Below are 22,947 nucleotides of genomic sequence, written 5' to 3'. Positions count from 1 at the left end.
AAAACTAACAAATTAAATTGACTTGTTGATAATAAAAGAAAAATATTGCTACTTTTTAAGTAAAGTTGATAAAATAATAAATAAGGTGTTTCAGAAATGAGGGCAGATCTAGAAGGGCACATGTGGCCCAGAAATTGGGCCTTCTTCACATGCCCTAAATTCCCTCTGCCTCACTAAAGCATGACACATGCTTATCCTCTCTCCCTTTGACTTTTTCTTCGCTTTATTTAATAATTAAATACAAAAATTAAATTAAATTTAGGAACGGTATTTTCTTTGCATATATTGTGCATTTTTTATTGGAAATCATGGTAACTCAACGGCCCGTTAAGGTAACGGACCCAGACCTGGTGCCCACAAGGAACCAACCCTCATTTAGAGTTGAAATTCCCACACTGCGGCTGCCAGGATTCGATCCTAGAACCTTGCACCAACTTACCACATCCGGAACCAGTTGAGCTACACCCATGCGGGCACATTTGCCTATACTTGGTTTATTAAAGCATAAATTAAACAACGGTTAGCCCACCTAAATTCCGAATTAATGCAAAATAAGTCCTAAAACAAAATTTCCTTCTTTTTTCATCCTATTTTCTAGTTTTGTCCAAAAAAAAAAAAAAGAAATCCTAAATTTTCAGAACTGTAAAATTTAAGTCCACCATTAATAAATTCCTAAACTCACCACTGTTAGTAGACTGGGTGAACTTCACTACGCATGTGACTATGTAGATCTAAGGTAACAAATTACATGGTGTATACACTATGATATTATTCTCCTAATTTTGTAGGAAAACCAAAAATGAGATATTCTTCGTGTTAATAAAAATTTAGGAGTCTACTATTATAGAGTTATATTTAGATTAAAAGTTCTAATTAGATTGTAACTAGACATATATTTCTTATTATAAATATTTACTTATATAATAGAATAATACACTAATATTAATTATCAATTTTTTTTTTCCAAGTATTTTAACTAGGAGTGAAAGTCGGATGGATCAGATTGGAATTAGTCTTTTTGGAAATTTTTCAAAAAAAATCGGAAGTACAAAATCAATTCCAATTCCAATTCCAAAATTTTCGGAATCAAAAAATTCATTCCAATTCCAAAAGTCCGGAAATTTCGGAATTTCGGAAAAAAATCGGAAATTACATAAGCTTTAAAATTTCAAAACTTAGCCGAAATTTTCTGAAATGTTCATAGTTTTTCAAAAATAAGAACATCCACGTCGATAAAAGTAAAACTAATAACTATTAAATTTCAATTCAAAAAAATAAATAAAAATAAACACAGAATAATATCCAATAAAACTTCTAACAACAATTCATTATGTCAAAATCCTAAAACAAAAATTATAGGTGTATTTTTCGGAAAAAAAAATCGGAATCTTTCGGAATTAATTTCGGAATTGAATCGCATCGGAAATCGAAAATTCCAAATTTATTTTATATAGTTCCAATTCCAATCCAAACAAATCAGAAAAATTCGGAAATCGGAATTTCGAAAGTCGGAATGAAAAAAAATGTTCAAAAATCGGAACTTTTAAAATCGAAACCGATGGAAATTGGGAATTCCGTTCCAACTTACACTCCTAATTCTAACACTACGTGTTAAGAAATCACCCATTAGACCCATTATTATGGAATCTTTTGATGTTGGTAGGAGGGATGACATCTTCATTTTTCAATTTCAATTTCAATTTCAATTTCAATTTCAATTTCAATTTCAATTTCAATTTCCATAAGCATATATAATAAAATGCACAGAAGGCTATAAATTGAATTTTCTTTTTTCTTTATTTTTTTTTAACGTAGAAAATTCTCCGCTATTGAAACTGCATAAAAGATAGAATAAATTACAAAGCTATCCCGAAAAATTAGCCTTTTTGTAGAATTAAATGAGTTATCAAACCTCTAAACTACCATTTGGCTCCTAAAATTTTAAAAAGAAAATTCTCTAGAGGTGTTATCAAAATCGGTTAGTATTTTGATATTTCATTTCTTTGTATCTAAAAATACATCGTGCAGAATGAGTTACCAAATAATTAACCACCTAATCAACCATTTTGATGCAGAGGTGGCGGAGCCGGAATTGTGTGGGGCCAAGTTTTTCCGAACCGGAACGACGAGGAGAGTTAAACGCATCGCTACGCCGTGACGTACGATGGATTTTGGCGTTTCGAGGTCGTTTAGGCCTTCAAAACGACGTTTTTGCTATTTTAGGAAATTCTAGAAAATTCGGATTTGAATTCCGCAAGTTGGGATGTTTCCAATTTTCGGTATTCTACTAGGTTTAGGAGTTATTTCGTTTTTTTGCCCTTTTTGGTAATTTTCTCGTTTTCCTAGTTTGATTAGGTTTTTTCGTTTTCTTTAGTATAAATAGTTGCTCTGGGGTTTATTTTTCGACATCTTTAATTATCAATAAAATTTCTGAGTTTTTCGCTCAATTATCTGGTGGATTCAAGAGTTATCGTGTTCTAGAGGATTAATTCGTAGAAATTAATTCCTTTTTGTGCTTCCGTTCTGCAACACCGACGCGAAAAGAAGACGGTCTTCACCCCTGGAATTCTCTCGTCATGGACGGCGTTAGGGTTTTCGCTAGGGAGAATGACGAGACTATGCAGCGGTACTAGGGTTGATATTGCGTCTGAGATTAATTTCAATAGAGACTACTGCCAACATTGTTTCATTGTTGTTGTTGTTGTTGTTCTTTTTCTCTGGTTTTTCTTAGAACCCAATTCTCGAATCTTAATTTTCTTAATTGAAGTATTTGGTTGAATTCTTACATTGGAGGCTAATTTTGTGTTCAATCAATAGTATAATGGATGTTTGTTTTTGTTGAAATTGTGTGGCGTTATTTACAGATTTATAGATATTTTCGTACATCAATATAGTTGTTTTCGTATAGCAATATAGTTGTTTTTATTACTTTTTAGTTGATTGTAATAGTTGAATTAACAAATAGTTGATTTTGATAAATGACAGTTGCTGGAGATATATATAGTTGTTTTAATCATAATTGTTTTAATAATAGTTGTTTTAATAATAGTTGTTTTGTTGAAATATAGTTGTTTTAATTGAAGACAAAAAAGTATAGTAAAAAATATTTTTTAAAAATATAATAAAAAAATTTAAAAAAAATTAAATATTATTTTTTAAATAAGAAATAAATAATAAACGAAAATTAAAATTAAAATACAAAAAAAAAAAAAAAAAGTGCATCAAAGTAGTGTATAATAGGTAGTGAATAGAGGAAGAGTAAATTTGAGAATGAAAAAATGATGGGTCTCTCATTAATAAGGGATAAGGAGCTGGATCCAGCCTCATTAAAATAATGCTAGAGGGGGTCCTCACTAATAGTCTCTAAAAAAATCGATAACTATGGTTGGAGTTGGTGAATTTTAAATTTATTTTGAAATATTATCTCAAATATCAAATGTGCATTTGGTAATTCAATTTTTGATGTTTAGCACTGAAGTTGCTCGTATTTATTTTTGTTTTACAAATTGCACTTGCTAACTAGAATATACTTATAACAATGTCAAATAGAAATTGGGAAATGATAAATAAGTTTAGTCTCAAGGATAATTTTTATAACTTAACTAAAAACTAATAGAAAAAGGGTAAATTACACACACCCCCCTGAGGTAAGCTTAAATAACTGTAAGGTCCATGTGGTATCGATAATTACACTTAGCCCCCTGAAACGTAGTCAGAAACTCTAATGGGATAATGAACTGGATACGTTATTCCGATAGGGTTCTAATAGACTATTGGTTTCATAAAGTGGTGAAGACAACAAAGAGATATGGGGTAACATGGCTCCCCGAACATTCCCAAACATTTCTTAAATCACCCATAGCTCTTTGTTGTCTCCACCACTTTCTGAAACCAATAGTCCGTTAGAACCCTATCGGAATAACGTATCCAATTCATTATCCCATTAGAGTTTCTGACTACGTTTCAGGGGGCTGAGTGTAATTATTGATACCACAGGGACCTTACAGTTATTTAAGCTTACCTCAGGGGGGTGTGTGTAATTTACCCATAGAAAAATTATATGGAATTTATAGCAAAAGCTAATGAAAGACTAATGTAAAAATGAAAGGATTTGCCTCTCGTATAGTGGGTATATTTTCTTTGTGAAATGATTTGTTACATTTTAAATTAAAATACTTCTCCTTTTTTCTTTTTTCTTTCCCCTCGACCAGGTATTAATTTCATAATACGATACACTTTATTTAAATAAAATTTTGAGAGTCAAAGTAGTGATGATAGAGCTAAAAAAATGGGGAAAAAATAAAAATAAAAATGGTTAGTATTCATTATTTTGCATAAATCATGGATCGAGTACATGATTTGGCGGGAACTGGTTGTTAATTAATTGGATTGCAATTCATTTAATATTTGGATTCGAAAACTCAATATGATGTAGAAAGTAGTAATCACTTGTAAGTTTTTTATAGGTAATTTACATTAAATAAAAGTAATGAGAACAATGGTATTAACTTAACTTAGGAGGTGTTCGATTAAACTTATAAGTTGTAATAAATAGCTTATAAGATGTTTAAGAGTTTTTAAGTTTTTTTAAAGTGTTTGGTAATTTCTTTAGAAAAGATCTTAAAAATTAAAAAACTACGCTGTTGGAGAGTAAATAATTTTTTTTTTTTTAAATATATCAACTCCACTTTTTTATTTCAGATCCTAGAATGAGGAAAAATAACTTATAAGCTCATAATCCAAACACTTCAAAAATTAATTTTTAAAATAAAATCTAACAACTTATCAACTCCTGAAATAGGTTATCAGCCGTAAAAACTTTTGTCCAAATGGGCCCTTAATTCAGTGTGAGTACCCAACTTAATTATAATTATAACTCCATATACCAAATACAAATTTACTCTATTTTATTTTCAAAAAAAAAAAAGAAAATAGAAAAAAAAAAAACGCGAATCTTGTAAATGTTGGCAGCTTGGCACACATTATTTATTATTATTATTATTATTATTATTATTATTATTATTATTATTATTATTATTATTATTATTATTATTATTATTATTATTATTAAACAACAAAATTCGGTTTCAGAAAAAAAGTTATATGTCTCTCTCTCTCTACACAATTATGCATTTGATTATGTCATCAATTACGTCATTCACCCGACCAAAAACATTGGAATAGTGAGGAGAATCGGCCAATCCACTACGTACACGTGGCCACATCCAAACCTTCCAAAAATATTTTTTTAAAGAAATTATTGTCATATATACCAAATTCCCACTTCATATACTTCAATTCTTTACAAACTTACACAAACACCTCCACAACCAAAACCAAAACCAAACCTTGAGTTCTTCTACTTGAAAACAAGAAAATAACAATAATATTTTCTTTTTTTTCAATTATAATCTATTTTAAAAAAAAGTCGAATATCGAGATTCGAGTAATCATGAATAGTGGGGAAAGTCGATCAGAGTATGACCAAACGGAGCTGCGGTTGGGATTGCCGGGTGGCGGAGGAAACGTGAAGAATTGCAATTCGAAGAGAGTTTTCTCGGAAAGTATTGATTTAAAGCTCGAACTAAATACATTATCTTCGTCGGGGAATAATAATAATAATATTGATGAGAATATTCATCAAAATTTGAAAGCTGAGGAAAACAATTCTAAGCCACCTTCCAAGTAAGTTTATCTAACTATTGTTAGTTTTATCATTTAATTAATTTGTGTTTTTACGAATATTTATATGTGAACGAGTTCTTGATTTGATGCCTTTGTATATGTGACTTGATTGAGCAATTAACTTTTAAACACCATATGTATTGGTAATTTATACAATAAACTATCAATTAACTTCGAATAAAGTGGATTTCATGAGCCCGCTGAAATATATCGGGTGACTATTAACAGTTGTTCTGCATATAATCGCACATATTTATGTGTCTTTGTGCTTAGTAGGTGGTAATTTAACCAGATCAATGGTCAAAAGTCACCTAGTTTAGTATAGCATCTCAACGACCGATTTGAAATACGTGGTAGAATAAATTCATCCAAATAAGTTTTAATTAATACTAGTTATGAATGTTGAAATTCATTATATCAACTCTTACAACTCAAAGGGATTGAATAATTTTCTGTGACGCGTTCGAATTTATTCATAACCGAGACGTTTAAATCTCATAAAGCGAAAATTTGTGAATTCAAATCTTGTGAGAAATTATGTAGCTCGAGTTTTAACAATTAAATTGCACTATCTAAATTTATATGGTTAGAATAAAATTATTATAAAGATAGTTAAATTAATTTATCACTTAATATTTATTGTAACATATAATAATAAAATCATATATTATTTATTTTACAAAAAGAAATAATATTAATTATTTTTGCCTCAAGTTCACAAGCTGTCCAAAGTGCAAGTGGGGCTTGTGATTAGGTATGATAGATAATATAAGGCCATGTTTGGTTGTCTGCCACAATCAATAAAGAACAAAAAAAACATATGGAATCTTAACTTTATTTTCTTTTTCCTCCATAATTACAGTGAAAGCGATTTAGCACCTTTGATATAAACATTTACCCAATTTTATTTATTTTTTCATTTAATTATGATTATATTTCACAAACAATAATTACTATATTTTTAGGTCACTAAATATGTTTGCTTTATTTTATTTGGACAAAAAGAAAAAGTTCGATGATGATCACAAATCCATATAGAGTAGAACATCTATAAATTAACACTCGATAAATTAATAACTCGCTTAATTAATTATTTCTTTCCGCACTGATCAATATTAAATTATTAGTTTAATATATATTTCGCTAAATTAATAAATTTAAGCAATTTCAGGACACAAGTAGTGGGTTGGCCGCCAGTTAGATCATTCAGAAAGAACATCCTGGCCGTCCAAAAGAACAGTAGCAGCGCCACCACAGAAGCTGACAAGTCGAGCGGCGGTGCTGCGGCGGCGTTCGTCAAAGTCAGCCTAGACGGGGCGCCATACCTCCGCAAAGTAGACTTGAAAATGTACACCAGCTACCAACAACTTTCCGATGCCCTTGGCAAAATGTTCAGCTCCTTCACAATAGGTAATTAACTAATTAATTATTTAATTACCACTTCAAATTAAATTAAACATATAAACATACCTCCATAATGTTAATTGCTGCTTTACAAAATAATATTTTCATACTTAAAAACATAGTACAACCTCGATAAATTAATAGCGTCGCTTAAATAATATTTTTTTTCTCAACGTATTAAATTAATAATTCGATAATTTAATACTTCATTAAATTAATAGAATTTTGCTAGTCCCGACTTTATTAATTTATATAATTTTAACTCTATAGTTTTTATTTTGAGAAATGGTTTTATACATGTATCTGAAAGCTTGATTTATCATGTCAACATAACAAATTTAAAATAATTTTAGGTACTCATATAATTGATTTGCTTTTCAATATTTACTACAAGAAATAATTGTTTTAGTGACAAAACCTATTATGCTATCTAATAAAATAATTATTTTTGTTTTTACTGTAGTTATGACGCTAATTCAATATATTGACAAAAATAATATTCTAATAATTAGCATTTGATAATAATAATTTAATATTTTTATGTAGTGATTTAATTTCAAATTTAAATAATTTTTGTCTTAATTTTCAGGCAATTGTGGAAGTGAAGGGATAAAGGATTTGATGAATGAGAGCAAATTAATAGACTTATTGAATGGATCTGATTATGTACCAACTTATGAAGATAAAGATGGTGATTGGATGCTTGTTGGTGATGTTCCATGGGAGTAAGTTTTTAATTAATTAATTTTTTTTTAACGAGAAATAATTTTAATTTGAAAAAAAAAATGATTAATTATCGTATTCGAAGGCTAATATTTTATTTATTTTGATCAAAATCAGGATGTTCGTCGATTCATGCAGACGTATACGGATAATGAAGGGTTCCGAGGCTATCGGACTAGGTATTAATAATATTTCTTTTTATTAATCCATTGATTTCGAGTTTTCAACTTTTCGATTTGACATGACTCTTTAATTTTATTACGATTAACTACGTGTATTTTTTTTATATTTTATAGTTTTCATCAATGATCATTAATTAAATTTTTTTCCCAATATTTTAAATTAAATGCAGCACCAAGAGCAGTTGAAAAGTGCAAGAACAGAGGCTGAAAAGGATTGCTACAAACTGCCTAAGTTTTACTAAGTTAAATTTGAGTTTTTGTATGTATAATGTTTATCTATGTAAGTTGATGATTGTATAAATAGTGGGTAATTTTAATTTCCATCAAATATATTTGCTTATAATAAGGTTGTCATTTTGATCCATGACAGCCTTGTCACTTATATAGTCAATAGTGTCTTATCTTTCTTTTAGATATTTCCTTTTCAAATATCATTTTCCTTGTAAACATGCAATTATTTGCATTTATTTTCTACAATATCTTATATCACTATCATCAAAAAAATAAGTAATCTAATGAAGTTTTGTCTTGAATCGTAAGACTTTTGGAGCATTGTTGAAGCGGAGTTCGGGACACCCGAAAATGAGGCTCAATTGACCGACGCGCAAAAGAATAATTTGAAAAAGGAGAAGCAAAAAGATCGGAAAGTTTTTTTTTTTCGAATATACCAAGTACTCGAAGTTTCAATGAATGAAAGACTAACTAAAGCAAACAATTCCAAAGTCGTCACATGGGATATTCACCAAACAATTTATGCTGAAGTTAAGGTTTGTTTGCAATCTTTGCGTGTTGAATTTGAAATATAAACCCTTTCCGAACATTTTTTAAAGAAGAAGAGGGCGAAGACGACGAACGTATAAATGTACAAGGCCTTACATCGAATGTCACTATTACCATAAATCGAGATACATATAAAATCAACGGTTGTTGGAAACAATATCCAGAAAAAAGATAAGAAGTTAGTTGGTCACATGCATGAACTAAAGTCGAAATTTTAGAGACTTTATTGATTGCATATAATGAAAATTTTGAAAATATTTGGTACTTGAATAATAGTGGTGCAAACAGGTACATGACAAGAAGCAAAGATTTATTCTCAAATCTTGACGAAACTAAGCATCAGAGGGTCTTTGCTAATTATTTTCTCACGAGGACTATTTTGCCAATTAAAAATAACACAGGGTCAGTGCTATTAGCTCCTTAATATGCATTTCAATGACGAAGCTTGCATCTTGAAAAATAATGATCAACTCATTGCAGCTATCTATTTGTGCTCGAATAATATTTTTCAGATCAAACTTATTATTTTGGATGCCTCTTGGCTCTTGCTATGTAGCAGATGTTTTCTTAGTTGCGCCACGACAGATTCGGACATCTTAATTTCCCAAGTTTAAAGGAGTTATCGAACAAAATAATTGTTCAAGGATTGTTGAAATTAAAGCCATCGGTGAAATGTATGAAGAATGCTAGTTAGGGTAGCAACACCGGGAGCCATTTCATTTCAAGTCAAATTGAAAATAAAAATCACAATTGGAGCTCCTTCACATTGACCGTTGTGGACCTTTTCGAGTTCTTAATTTCTCTCGACGGTAAGGTTGAGAGTTCTCGAAAACTTGAATTTCAAACAAAGTGAGCCTACAACACTCTTGTGTGATAATAGCTCAACTATTTTTATCTCGAAAGATCCAATCCTCCACAGAAGAACACAACACATTCGACTATATGTTTCCAATTCTGAAGGGAGCTTGTTAGAAAGCGACATCAATATAGCAAAAGTGAAGACAAATTTGATGATATTTTCACGAAGCCACTCGAAGGTCCCATTTTTCGAAGAATGTGAAGGTTTGGGAGTCAATAGAGCAAATTCAGTTTACATGAGGCAATGTTGGAATAAACTGGAATTTGGATCATCACTTTTCTAGTTTATTCTTTAAACAGTCTTTTGAACTTTCTATATTTGACTAGAAGTTTGAAGAGTTGTTTAGTCGTCAAAGAGTCATCTTGTATTTTGCGTAATATGTAGGACCTCAGGCGCTACCAGTTGCCCTAAAACCAATTGGTGTTAGAAAAGGCGCAAACCCTAGCCTCACTACAAGAAAATGTAAAATAGGCAACAATTTCTTTGTGGACGAAATTAATTTCGTTGCCAATAATTATATTTTAGCAACGAAATATAGTATTTGTGGCTAAAAAATAACCTTTTTGTAACAAGAAATTTTTGTTGCCTTTGAATCTCATAGGCAACGAAAACTATTGTTGTGAATCGTATCATATATATTTCGCAACGAATTTAATGTAAGACAACAACTTCATTTGTTGCAAAAGAGTGTTTCTGATAAGGGACGTCAAATTGGATTCGTGTTGCAAAATAACTATTTAATTCGGAGAAGAGTTATTAATGGGCATTGGTGGAAATATCGAAAGAAATTATGGAAAAGTAAGGGTTTTCGAAAAACTCAAATCGTAGTTGAGTACGAAACGAACTCTATCTCAAGTGAAACGGCGCAAGGAACAAAACTCATGAGCAAAGCTCATGAATCACGTCCAATTTCAGCAATCCAACGTCGTTTAGACTCCTAAAAGTTTGTTTTTGCTATTTTAGGTAAGTTTTAGAAAATTAATATCAAATCGTAGAAAAATCGGATTAGGATTCCGTAAATTGGGTTGTTCCCAAAATTACGAGATCTACTAGAATCAGACTCTAACTCGTTTTTGCCGTTTTTGGTAATTTTTAGTATTTTCTTATTTTAATTAGGGTTTTCAGTTTTTTAGTATAAATAGCTGCCTTTGGTCTTTATTTTAAGAAGATTTTCGAATTTTAATAAAAATATTTAGAGTTTTTTCTATTTTTCTGGTGGATTCCAGAGTTTTCGGTGGATTCCGAATGTTATTTTGTTCTATAGGATTAATTCGTAGAAATTAATTCTTTACTGTGCTTCCGTTCTGCGTCAGTTGGCATCAGTAGCGAGGTTTTTCCTGGTTAGATGGCGAAAGGTGCGAGATATGGAGACAACAACTACGTTGGCGATGACCGCGGGGTTGAGAAACTGCAAAATCTGCGGTTGGTGCGCGAGGGATTTGCCCTTGACAACAACAACAGAAGGACTGAATCTAGCATGATGATTGCCGACGGTGTAGCCCGAGGTGCATATGTTAGACACAATTATCATGGACCTGTTCAACATCAATCAAGGTATGACGGCTATTCAAAGGTGAGCGGCAACTCTGATTTTGAAGAAAATCCGCCTATAAAGAGGCAAAAGGATCGTGATAAATATCGGGTAAGAGCTGAAATTCCTTCTTTTAGTGGAAATTTTCTTGAAGTTGAGGATTTTATCGATTGGGTGTCAGAAGTCGAAAATTATTTTGAATTGATGGATATTTTGCCGAATAAGATGGTGAAATTGGTTAGGTGTGAGTTAAAGGGTTGTGCAGCCGCATGGTGGGATGATATACAGAGGAAGAGAGCTAGACAAGAAAAATTTCCAATCCAATCATGGAGGAGGATGAGAAAAATGTTGATGAATCGTTTTTTACCCCTAGGTTATGAGCAACGTCTATTTCAACTATATCGTAATTTTTCGCAAGGGAGTAGATCTGTTAACAAGTATACTGCTGAGTTTATGAGACTAGCAAACTTAAATAACCTGGAAGAATCCGAAAGTATGGAAATTTCAAGGTACTTGCAAGGATTGAATATTTCAATCCGTCTTAGGATAGGGTGGCGCGCAATCGACTCCCTTGAAGATGCTGAAGAGTTAGCATGGAGCGAGGAATATTATCAGAAGCGAAATAGTTCTTCTAGAAAAATCAAAGATGTTCTACCCGTTGCCAAAGTTAAAGAGGTACAAGATACTTCGTTCGTTATTCAAGCATCCAGTTTGGTGGAGGGTCATGGCGTACGAGTTAACAAAGTTGAAGAAGAAATTGTTGATGCAAAAGTTAAAATTAGCGTAGCTACGATTAACGATGACATTAACAAAATCAAGGTGAAAGTCAATGAAGTTGAAGGGGGAGTCAACGAGGTTGAAGAGAGCATCAACAAAGTCGAAGATAGCGTCAACGGGGTAGAAGAGAACGTTAGCAAGGTTGAAGAGGGAGTCGATGAGTTTCGAGAGGGTGTTAAAAATAAATTTGAGGAAGAATTTGAAGTTGTAAAATTTGTTCAAGAAGAGGAAAGTGCACGTGAAGAGAAAGAAGAAGTGGATTGCGTTGAGGTATGTGATCTAATTGTAGATAATGTTTGCTGTGAAGTTCCTGTATCGGCGAAATTGGTGGAGCCATTGAGTTTTTCGATTAAGAAGCCAATTTTTCCAACGCCTCGTTTGGAGGAAGATTTTGAAAGCGAGATTTTTGTGCCGGGAGTATTGGTGGAGCACTTGAAGTTGTTTCGAAAGAAATATGCATCGCTATATTTTGATCATAGCTCGAGGTCGAGCTCTTTTGAAGAAGAGGAGATTGATAAGGGACGTCAAATTGGATTCGTGTTGCAAAATAACTATTTAATTCGGAGAAGAGTTATTAATGGGCATTGGTGGAAATATCGAAAGAAATTATGGAAAAGTAAGGGTTTTCGAAAAACTCAAATCGTAGTTGAGTACGAAACGAACTCTATCTCAAGTGAAACGGCGCAAGGAACAAAACTCATGAGCAAAGCTCATGAATCACGTCCAATTTCAGCAATCCAACGTCGTTTAGACTCCTAAAAGTTTGTTTTTGCTATTTTAGGTAAGTTTTAGAAAATTAATATCAAATCGTAGAAAAATCGGATTAGGATTCCGTAAATTGGGTTGTTCCCAAAATTACGAGATCTACTAGAATCAGACTCTAACTCGTTTTTGCCGTTTTTGGTAATTTTTAGTATTTTCTTATTTTAATTAGGGTTTTCAGTTTTTTAGTATAAATAGCTGCCTTTGGTCTTTATTTTAAGAAGATTTTCGAATTTTAATAAAAATATTTAGAGTTTTTTCTATTTTTCTGGTGGATTCCAGAGTTTTCGGTGGATTCCGAATGTTATTTTGTTCTATAGGATTAATTCGTAGAAATTAATTCTTTACTGTGCTTCCGTTCTGCGTCAGTTTCTTTTTGCTACGATATAAAATTGTAGTAAATACATATACAACGACAACAAATTTATTTTGTTGCCAATAAATGATAAAAGACAACGAAATATTTTGTTGTAAATGCTTCAAGTGATTTGGCAACAAAATATAATCGTTTGTAAATGTTCCAACAAATTATTATTATTATTATTATTATTATTATTATTATTATTATTATTATTATTATTATTATTATTATTATTATTATTATTATAGTGCATTCAACACACACAAGCGCCCACGGCATTCGATTGTGGGCCGCCCATACCCGGGCCTCCACCACGTGGACAATTGCTGGCAAACCCAGGCTAACATAATATACTCCCAACTATAAAATAGGAGTGCTGGAGATTATTCGTATGCATCTTAATTCCAAAAATAATTTTATTCAAGTCTTCACAAACGCACCAAAGTTCGAGACTTCATCAATATCCATCGATTCATCAATATCATGGTGCCTAGTACAATCTAGTGCATCAAACCCTAACCTTAGCTAAGATTAATTTTCATGACACGTTTACGAAAATGACCCAAATTTAGCACAAACTTGTTCTAATAATACCTGCATACAAATTTAAAATTACAGGGTTTTCTTTGTTTAACATAAGGGAATAAAAAATAAAACGAAATTTTTGAAAGCTAAGGAAAAACTACGTACATAAATGGTTTGCTAACCATTGTAGCTGCTGTACTTGGGAATATGAGAAAGTTCTTTCGGAAGCAATAAAGAAACTGAGCTTAATCGCAACTGCGCATAGTTTTTTATGACAGGGGTAAAACGCACAGTTGCGATTTTCACAGGGGCAACTGTAAATGCAATAAGCTCTAAAGAAAATCTTCATTTTTTTCATGCCTTTCTTATGGATACATAATTTCCTACAAATTAAAACGCTTCCCCTCCTTTGACCATATTCATTTCCAATTACAATACAACACATAAAATTTCATTTTCTTTTTCTTTTTCAGCAGCCTAACTCGATCTCTCTTGATCTCTCTCTGATGTTTCGATCGCTCTCTCTGATCTCTCTCTCTCCCCCTCTCCATCTCTCTCTTATTTCTCTCTCTTATTTCTCTCTCTCTCTCACTCTGTACAAATGAAACGATATGACGAAATAAAATTTATGAAGAAACTACTCCTTCTTGCGTTCGATTGATCAAGAGAACTGCCGTACGGTACAAGCGACGGCTTGCGCCCAATGCCTCAACTTTGTCTTCACGTGTTGTGGATCTTCACCTGCACATTCATTTTCATGCAAAAAATATTCTTAATTCAATTCTTAATATTGCTTTTATGCATTAATTATGTAACGGCCTATATATATATATATACAACTTCATATAATTACATGCATGCATGCATGATCATGTACGTACCTGGACTGCAAATCTTCCATGCATCCGAATCGCTACACGAGGAGGAGCGGCCGCCGATCCCTGTCGACATGGAGGAGGTAGCGGTGGAGCCGCCAAGCGACGGGGCGGCGGAGCCGCTGCTAGCGGGGCTAGAAATAGGACTGGTGGCGAACTGCCTGTTCACGGCAAAGTAAAGGTCGAGCGCCGGGATGGTGGTGCAGAGCCGCTGCCCGTCTTCCGCATTGAACCCGAAACCAAGCTCTATGCAACCCTTCAACTCGTTGAGATCCTCGTCCGTCAGATCGTCGGCCTCGTGGTTGATCCCGTTCTTCCGCCGCTCCTGCCGGAGGAACTGGAGGCGCCGCCTCTCCCAGGCCATGTCGCGGGGGACCTCGCACATGGACAGCTGTTTCGAGAGCTTTCTAGGGTTAGGGTTCCGCCAGAACGGCGGCGCGTGCTCTAGACGCTGCAAATCCTCGTTCTCGTCGGATAGAGAAGGCGACGACGGCGACGGTGATAGATACGGCGACGAGTCGTTGCTACTCGTTTGATTAATATTTTCTAGCTCCCCCATATCTCAATATATATATATAAAAAAATTCTTTTGGTTTCTTTTTTGTTCTAATGTGCGTGTGGTTTGACTAAATAGAAAAGGTTTTGAGCTGCTTATGCAACCACGGCGGAGGAAGGTGGATAACCGCCTCGGACCGCCGTGGAGGGGTGGTGGCGCCTTGGGGAAAAGAGGGTTTTCTTTATTTACTTGTGCAAAAGATTGGATTTATTTTATTTTTTTCTAATTTTTCGATCTTTTGTGAATAGGGAAACGCACCACCAAGTAAAGCAAAATATGGGTTTGGAGAGGTTAAATTAAATGGAAAAAGATAGGAGGGGAAGCCCTTTTATTTCGGGCCTTTTTATATCATCTTCCACCCTTCGTTTCTAACTGTCTTCTTTTTTTTTTTTTTTTTTTCTTTTTCCTTTTTTAATTATTATTATTATTAGGGTAAATTACGGTTACCCCTAAAAAAGTAAGGTCAAATTACGAAAAATGCACTCGTGTTTGGGTAATTAGTTATTATAACCATCTATTCAACTATGAATCTTCTTACACGTCTGCCCTTATGGTCTCAAATTCGACATAATCTTCTAAATTTTGTGGAATGTTCTCTAGTTTGTACTTCTTTTGTGAAAAATGTTGTTTCTGATGCAATACAGTTTGATATTTACGAGCCAAGAGACACATCTTATGATCATCTTGTTTCAAAAAATGGAGCTCGAATGGGGTAAAACGGGTACAAATTGCAGAATATTACATATAATCTAGAAGGTTCCACTAAATTTGATACCGCGACAGTGGATGTATAAGAAAATTCATAGTTGACGAGGTGGTTGTAATTACCCAAACATAAGGTTTTTTTTTTGTAATTTGACATATCTCAGAGGTTTCCGTAATTTACTCATTTTTTAATTATTATTATTATTAAAATTCATGTTCACCTAGCGTGTGTGCATTTTCGTTAGCCACTAATGTTTAATAACAGGGAGGACCAACGACGTATTAATATGGTTATTTTGAGAGGTCAAATTTGTTTTTAATGAACATTGGGGACCAAAAGTGAATTTAGTGGCAAATCTAAAGGACGGAAATTGTAATTTTTCCAATTTATACCTAATACCGATTCGATTGAAAAATATTCAGAAAAAAACATAGATTCTAAAATTGGAATAAAATTGTCTTTCGTAATCAGAAAATTTCGGATCGAAATCTGGGGAATTTATAAATTTCATTCCGATTTCCACCACTAGATGCAATTCTCCCAAATTGCTTCTCCCAAATTGCAACAAGTAAAATTTATAGTAACAAAGGTCAATTATACTAACATAACCCGTGAAATATGTAAAATTAAAGTTAATGTTCTTTATCTTGTTTCTCTTATTTCTCATGTGAAACACATGCAAAACAAATCATCCATTCCAAGCAGTCGATATCCTCATGCGATTCAAGGCCGTTTACTTTCGGTTTCGTCCGTTTCAATTTCGTTTCGAAATGCCACGAAAGTGGGATAAATCGGATTGATGTAGCAACAATTACATCATTTAAGAACACGAAAACCATCAAAACATTGTGTTGCTACCCTACTAATAACTAAAAAAATCTCTGTTTTTTTTCTGAAACGAAATAGCGTGATTGAATTCGAGTAATATGCATACTCAACAATTTTCCAGGTAACCATGCATAGGACAAGAAAAACGAAGATCAATGCATGAAAGAGCAAAAGAAAATGCATGAATTCTCGATCTTAAAGTCTGCATACATTCATTTAATTATCAATCTGAGTACCAAAATCGAAATTAACGAATAGATCAACGGTGGTTATTAGGCAATTGCAAAACAACTTCATTTTCAACAAGAACCGCGTGCATCTATCTTACACTCAAACCAAACAATAATGAATTGTCGATTTAGATTCATGAAACTCAATTTAGTTGCCAAAAATCCAATCGAAACTCAAACCAAAGACATGAAAACAAAGTGACTAAATCCATATATATGTGTGTATAGTATAAAAACGAATTCTCATTTTTCTCATTGATCTTGATAAGTTTGAAGCAAATCAAGAAACATAATACAATACAGGCAAATTGGCTAATCCAAATCAATATAACGAATATTAATTATCGAAGATCTTCACCTTGCCGATATTTTTTCGAAGAAAACGAAAAAATGAGAGTAAAGCTTAATAGAAAAACTCACAAGCCCACTTCACCAGCAAGGTTAGATCTTCTCCCCCATGGCTGCAAAATTGAATCTTTAATTCCGATTAAATCTTTCGTCTGCATCTTCTTCTTCGTCTTCTTGTTTTCATTTTTACCGATCTTATTATTATTATTATTCACTTTCTTCCGAATCCTTTCAATTTTTCTCTGGGGCAATTCGTCGAGCACAAAGGAATCAAACTCCAGACCCCGCAGCCTCCTCCTCCTTCTGATCGTCACGCGCCGCTGGATGTAAGGCACGCCGACGGCCGATCCGGCGGTGACTTGGTGGATCGCTTTCACCAGCAGATTGAGGCCGTGGCAGCGGTGGGATGAGGTCGACAATAGAGAAAATTGGCAGAAATTTGACGAATCTTCGGAGGAAACTAAAGAATGAGCGGCGGTGATCGATGAATAATACGATGAGGAAGAGGAGGAGGAGGACGACGGCGGCGGCGGCGGCGGCGGCGGTGGTGGTGCAGAAACAGAGCAATCTGAAGTGGGTTTTCTCCCACGGATCCTCATCTAATGGGCACGAAAAGAAACGAAAAAAAAAGACGATGAAAATTGGATTGATTTGCTGCAGAATTGTGGAGAAGATCATCAATGGAGAAAATTTTCTTTTTGCTGAATCATGGGTTTGTGTAGTTGTAGTTGTATGTGTGAATGTGTATGTATATATGCGCGTGAAGTGGTGGGGGTGGGGTGGGGTGGGGTGGGGTGGAGTGGAGCAGCGTAAGTTTGAACAGTGGGTTTGAATACACAATTCAAAATAAATAAATAAAATTGGTAAATTACAATCCACCCCTAAAGTAAAAGTCTATTAACGAAAACCCCTCTTATTTTTCCATAATTATATACAACCCCCCAATTTATAGATTTCTTACATCTCACACCCTTTTGTAGGGGTGGATGTAAGCAATTTACAAACTGTAGGAAGTTAGTTGGATGTAATTTATCAAAAACAAGGGCTTTTTTCGTATTTATACTTTATCTTGGGGTGGGAGATGGTTGTAATTTACCCAAAAGAAAATGTAAGCACTGTTCGAAATCGCTATTCTATCTCAACAAAAGAAAACAAATCGCTACTCGAGCTTCCACCTTTTGAGGTTTGTGACTTCCTTGCATAACCGAGTTGACTCGAATGTATAGTTGTTTTAAGCTTTTTTGAATTTTTATCGAACTTTAAAGGTTATGTTTGAGCTTGGTTTGATAAACAATGAGTTGAGCTTAAATGAGTTTAAATCAAGCCGGACACAAATCGAAATCAAGTAGTATGAATTTTTTGTTTATAATTTATCTTTTCTGTTTATCGTTGAGTTCGAGCTCGAGCTGAGCTTCCTAGCTTATTGAACGAAAATATGTGTTCAAATTTGATTCGTTATATTAACAAACTGAGTTCAAACTAGTTTTTAACGAACGATCTTGAATCGAATATCAAATAGCTTTCCATTTTGCTCTCTTTTCTTTTAGGAATTTTTTTTTGGTAAAAAAAAAAAAAAAAAGAGATTTAAGATTCCAATTGCAAATATCAGAACCAAGGTTGTAAAAAGCGGTAATCGGGTCCGAGTCGGTCAGGCACCGACTCACGATTAATCGGTGCGGCGGTGATTAATCGGTGATAAATCGGAAATAAATCGATTTTTAAAATTTAATATAATATATTTCTAAATATTATTTATAAATACTCCAAACATATATAAAAAGATATTTAAACATAGTTATATCTCCATCATTATATATCCTAATAACATAATAAAAGTTTAATAATTATAAGATCATAATACATAAATATCATTATAAAATATAAATAAAAAAACAATTTTTTTGAATTTAAATTTATTATTGAACATTCAAGCATACATCATTAGTTCTTTAACAATAACAATTAACATAAACAAAATAAGGCATAAACTCATATTTTCTTTTATTAAAATCCAACTTTTATTTTGAATTATAAAAAGAAAAAAAAAACCGATTTTTAACCGATTTTTACAACCGAGTTTGCCCGCCTTAAAGGTTTGACCGCCTCAGACCGCATCGGACCGCCTAAAACCGCCTCACAGGCAAAAAGCCGATTTTTCAAACCTTTACACTAAAATCGTAAAGGTTTTGGACCGCCTCCGCCTCGGAGACCGATTAATCGGCCGCCTCGGCCGATTTTTAGAACACTGATCAGAACACACTATATAGAGAGATGTTGATATTTGGTGATGATTTCTCTGTGTCTTGCTATTTAGAATCAGCAGCTCAGCATTTTTCTCTGGGCATCAAAGAACATCAATTGACGGTTCAGATTTCCGATCACACGAGACTCCGAATACAATTTAAATTTCATTTAACTACGTAAAACAAAGTAATCGACAATATACGTTTCATTTGAAATTTTCGAAGTGATAAAGCCACATGTTACAAACTTACACCACTAATATTGTCAAAGATTTGAGCTTTTGCACTTAGGGCCGTCGCAAAAACTATAATACCTGAAAACGAAGTTACAGAAACAAGATACTTGCTCGGTTCTCCGAGTATTAAGCCAAAAGGGTTTCGGTTATGAAGCAATTTTTACCTTCTTTGAAACTACGATTCTTCCCTACACAATCAAAAGCAAATCCATTGCCCTCTTTCTGTGGTTCCTTCGACGTTTTTTCATCGCTCTAACGAACGCAAATCAAATGCTTTAGTTTATAAATAGATTCCAACATAATGTTCTACAACTGGTTCACTAAAACCAAGCTCATGAAATCACAACATATTGAAAAAAAAAAAGCGAAACAACAATTCAAGTGTTGAAAGTGCAATTTATTAACATAGAACTGCAATCTATAACCAAATCAATAACCAAATCAAGAAGGTTCAACGAGGAAGGAAATGCAGCAGCTTTAGTAACGAGAGCGATTTTCTCCGAGCATCAAGAAAATTGCTACATGCTACAAATTTCCAATCACACGAGATCTTCAAGAAACGTTCTAAACCGAACGCACTTCACTCGGAAAATTCAAATTGACAAAGCGGATATTAAACCACCAATATTCTCAAAGATTTGAACTTGCAATTGTGGGCCGAAAAAAACACTAAAACTTGCAAAACGGAACGAATTTCCCAACCATGAACTCGTAACTTTCGATTTCATTCAATCTAACCACAATGTAAAGATATCAAAAAACAAAGATCCAAGACCAAATCCCAGAATATAAGTTAGTACATTTTCTCGTAGATCTTGATAAGTTGAAAGCAAATCAAGAACAGAATCCAATACAGAGAGACAAAAGAAAACCTTATAAATAATTTCAATAAAATATTACTCGTCGGCATTAAGCTAATGCTAGTGGCTATAACAACAAAATCATCTAAGATCCAAAAATTTCAATCCCCAATATGAAATTTAAAAATTGAAAAATCAAAACTCACAGACCCATTTCATCGCCATGGCCAGATCTTCTCATCCATGGCTGCCAAACAGGATCTTGAATTCTCGACGGCACTCCCACTAAATTCTTCCCCTTCTTCGTCTTCTTATTATTATTAGTGAATTTATTACTCACTTTCGGCGGGGCCCTTTTTCTCTGGGGAATTTCGTCGAACACAAAGGGATCGAATTCCAGACCCCGAGTTCTCCGTCTCCGTCTGATCGTCACGCGCCGCTGAATATAAGGCACGCCGACGACCGACCCGGCGGTCACTTGGTGGATCGCTTTCACCAGCAGATCCAGGCCGTGGCAGCGGTGGGTCGCCGCCGCCGTCGCCAATATAGAAAATGGGGAAGAGTGAGAAGAAGAGTCCTGAGAGGAAGCTAGAGAATGGGCCGCCGTGATTGATGAAGAATTGGATGACGACGACGATGACGAAGATGGCGACGGCTGTGATATGGTGGAAACGGAGTTATCGGCGGAGATTCTCCGGCCGCGAATCCTCATGGGTAGGAGAGAAAAAATGAAGAAATGGTTTTGATCTGATGTAGAATTTGTTGAGCTGTATCAATGGAGAAAATTCCACTTTCTGAAGAGTCTATCTATCTATATATATATAATATATATATATGAAAAAAAAAATAGTCAAATTATTGATGAGATTTGCCTTAATTGATATATTTAATTTTTAATAATTAAATTATATACTATAAATGTATTTTATATTTATTTATTTTAAATTATTGGGGGAAATATTTGTATAAATAGAAAATGATTGTCCAAGTATAGAAATATCTTAATACCAAATTTGGAAATTGAAATTTTAATATTTTTTGATAAATCCATCCATCTCAAGGCTTCGTTTTTTTTCTTCTTTCAAATCGTGAAACTCCGACCTTTGATCGACCCTTAGAAGCATGGGTTTGGTTCCGACTCAGAAATTAGAATTGACAATTTTCGATCTGGATTTAAGGGTTTTAAACAAATAGCGGAGCCAGTATACTGTCAGGAGGCCATAGTACACGGAGAGTTTTAAAAATAGTTGATATTGTTATAAAGATATTGTCTTGTAAATAATTAAGTATTGTAATATCACCTAATTTTTTAACGATTTAATAATGTATCAAAATTGAATTAAATAATCTTAATTAAGTACAGTTGATGTGGAACATCTTATTGGATTAGAATTGCAAAATAGTTATTTAAGCAGGAGAAGAATTATTAATGGTTATATGTGGAAATATCGAAGAAAAATAGAAATTTTATGATAATATTCGTATTTGAGTCTGAAAGGAAGTCCATATCAAATGAAACGGAGCAACAGTCAATACACCTATAAGCATAGCTTGAGATGCACTCATGCAATTCAATTTTCGGCAATCCGACGTTGTTTAGGCCCTCAAAATGACTTTTTGCTATTTAGGATATAATAAATAATTAGTATAAAATCGGAAAAAAATCGGAGTTGGAATTCCATAAATTGAGTTGTTTCCAAAATCTAGTATTATTTTTGTTCTTTTTATTTTTCGGTAATTTTTTGTATTTCCTAGCTTAATTAGGATTTTTATTTTATTAGTATAAATAGTTGTCTTAGTGCTCTAGTTTGAAAATAATTTAGCCTCTAACTTTTATTTTTTAATCTTCTCTCTTTTTCGGTGGATTTTGGAATGGTTCTCACTTCTCGGTTCTATAGAATTAATTCATAGAAATTATTTCTCCTTCGTGCATCCGTTCTACATCAACAACAGTGCAACAAAAAGAAAACTATCATTTTTATTTTTTTTACCTTACTAATTAATTAATTTCTAGAAAGGAATAAAGATTTGGTTGCTAAACACAAAAACGGGTTTTTGGTATTTTGGCATTTTGCACCCTTAAATTGTAAAATTGGCACCCTTTAAATATAAATTGTTTGGCACTTTGCAACCCAAATCACTTTTGGCTTAGAAAACTTACCTGCAACTTGTTGGGAAACCTGGAAGATTGCAAATTCATAAATTTTCTTATTAACTATCCTCTTCACCAATTTTTTATCACCGTTCCACCATTTTTATCTTTCGTCCCTTTAATCAAAAAATCCTAAAATCTTTTTAGCCACTTCTTTCAATAGTAAATCAGTATAAACAGTAAACACTAAACAATAATAGTAAATCACTTCTTCTTCTTCTTCTTTTTCTTTTTTTTTTTTTTCCTTTTGCTTTTGAGTTTGAAAAATAATGTAACTGGAAATTTTAGGCCAAACCCTCAATTTTTTTTTTTATATTTTTTTGAATAGTTAAATGAAAAAATAAGGCTACTGTGAGGTTTATTTGGTGGCAGAGAGGTGGTGCC

At 33.3% G+C, this 22,947-nt stretch overlaps 3 protein-coding genes across 4 annotated transcripts; 1 reads left to right on the top strand and 2 right to left on the bottom strand.

Annotated features, from left to right (window-relative positions):
- Window positions 1-5,277: 5,277 nt before the first annotated feature.
- On the top strand, window positions 5,278-8,527 carry LOC105965617 (auxin-responsive protein IAA16). The gene is made up of 5 exons (XM_012990184.2): window positions 5,278-5,685; window positions 6,857-7,095; window positions 7,679-7,814; window positions 7,930-7,991; window positions 8,165-8,527. Exons 1-5 carry the CDS (start codon window positions 5,453-5,455, stop codon window positions 8,200-8,202), a joined length of 708 nt encoding a protein of 235 aa, XP_012845638.2. The 5' UTR covers window positions 5,278-5,452; the 3' UTR covers window positions 8,203-8,527.
- Window positions 8,528-13,631: 5,104 nt separating this feature from the next.
- Window positions 13,632-15,308, bottom strand: LOC105965608 (uncharacterized). Its single transcript, XM_088813276.1, has 2 exons — window positions 14,471-15,308; window positions 13,632-14,330 (listed from the first exon to the last, which is right to left on the bottom strand). The coding sequence occupies exons 1-2, from the start codon at window positions 15,021-15,023 to the stop codon at window positions 14,251-14,253; spliced, it is 633 nt and encodes a 210-aa protein (XP_088669402.1). The 5' UTR covers window positions 15,024-15,308; the 3' UTR covers window positions 13,632-14,250.
- Window positions 15,309-19,441: 4,133 nt separating this feature from the next.
- On the bottom strand, window positions 19,442-21,214 carry LOC105965611 (uncharacterized). Of its 2 annotated transcripts, none has more exons than XM_088813278.1 (2): window positions 20,618-21,214; window positions 19,442-19,469 (listed from the first exon to the last, which is right to left on the bottom strand). In XM_088813278.1, exons 1-2 carry the CDS (start codon window positions 21,121-21,123, stop codon window positions 19,457-19,459), a joined length of 519 nt encoding a protein of 172 aa, XP_088669404.1. In that variant the 5' UTR covers window positions 21,124-21,214; the 3' UTR covers window positions 19,442-19,456. The 2 variants fall into 2 exon arrangements, with proteins under 2 accessions (XP_088669404.1, XP_088669403.1); XM_088813277.1 differs by lacking the exon at window positions 19,442-19,469 and adding an exon at window positions 19,512-19,863.
- Between the last annotated feature and the right edge of the window lie 1,733 nt (window positions 21,215-22,947).

Source organism: Erythranthe guttata, chromosome 14 (assembly GCF_056151865.1).
Source record: "Erythranthe guttata isolate IM_541 chromosome 14, IM_541, whole genome shotgun sequence".
Lineage (NCBI taxonomy): Eukaryota > Viridiplantae > Streptophyta > Magnoliopsida > Lamiales > Phrymaceae > Erythranthe > Erythranthe guttata.
Note: the sequence above shows the minus strand (reverse complement) of the source record. Positions and strands in the feature narration are given on the sequence as shown.

Bases quoted from the DNA above. Each gene is read 5' to 3' on its own strand.
- LOC105965617 (XM_012990184.2), top strand. From the start codon at position 5,453: ATGAATAGTGGGGAAAGTCGATCAGAGTATGACCAAACGGAGCTGCGG. The intron at 5,686-6,856 runs GTAAGTTTATCT...AAGCAATTTCAG, and splicing joins AATTCTAAGCCACCTTCCAA to GACACAAGTAGTGGGTTGGC. The intron at 7,815-7,929 runs GTAAGTTTTTAA...GATCAAAATCAG, and splicing joins GTTGGTGATGTTCCATGGGA to GATGTTCGTCGATTCATGCA.
- LOC105965608 (XM_088813276.1), bottom strand. From the start codon at position 15,023: ATGGGGGAGCTAGAAAATATTAATCAAACGAGTAGCAACGACTCGTCG. The intron at 14,331-14,470 runs GTACGTACATGA...ATGAATGTGCAG, and splicing joins ATGGAAGATTTGCAGTCCAG to GTGAAGATCCACAACACGTG.
- LOC105965611 (XM_088813277.1), bottom strand. From the start codon at position 21,123: ATGAGGATTCGCGGCCGGAGAATCTCCGCCGATAACTCCGTTTCCACC. The intron at 19,864-20,617 runs GTGAGTTTTGAT...TGCGTTCGTTAG, and splicing joins CATGGCGATGAAATGGGTCT to AGCGATGAAAAAACGTCGAA.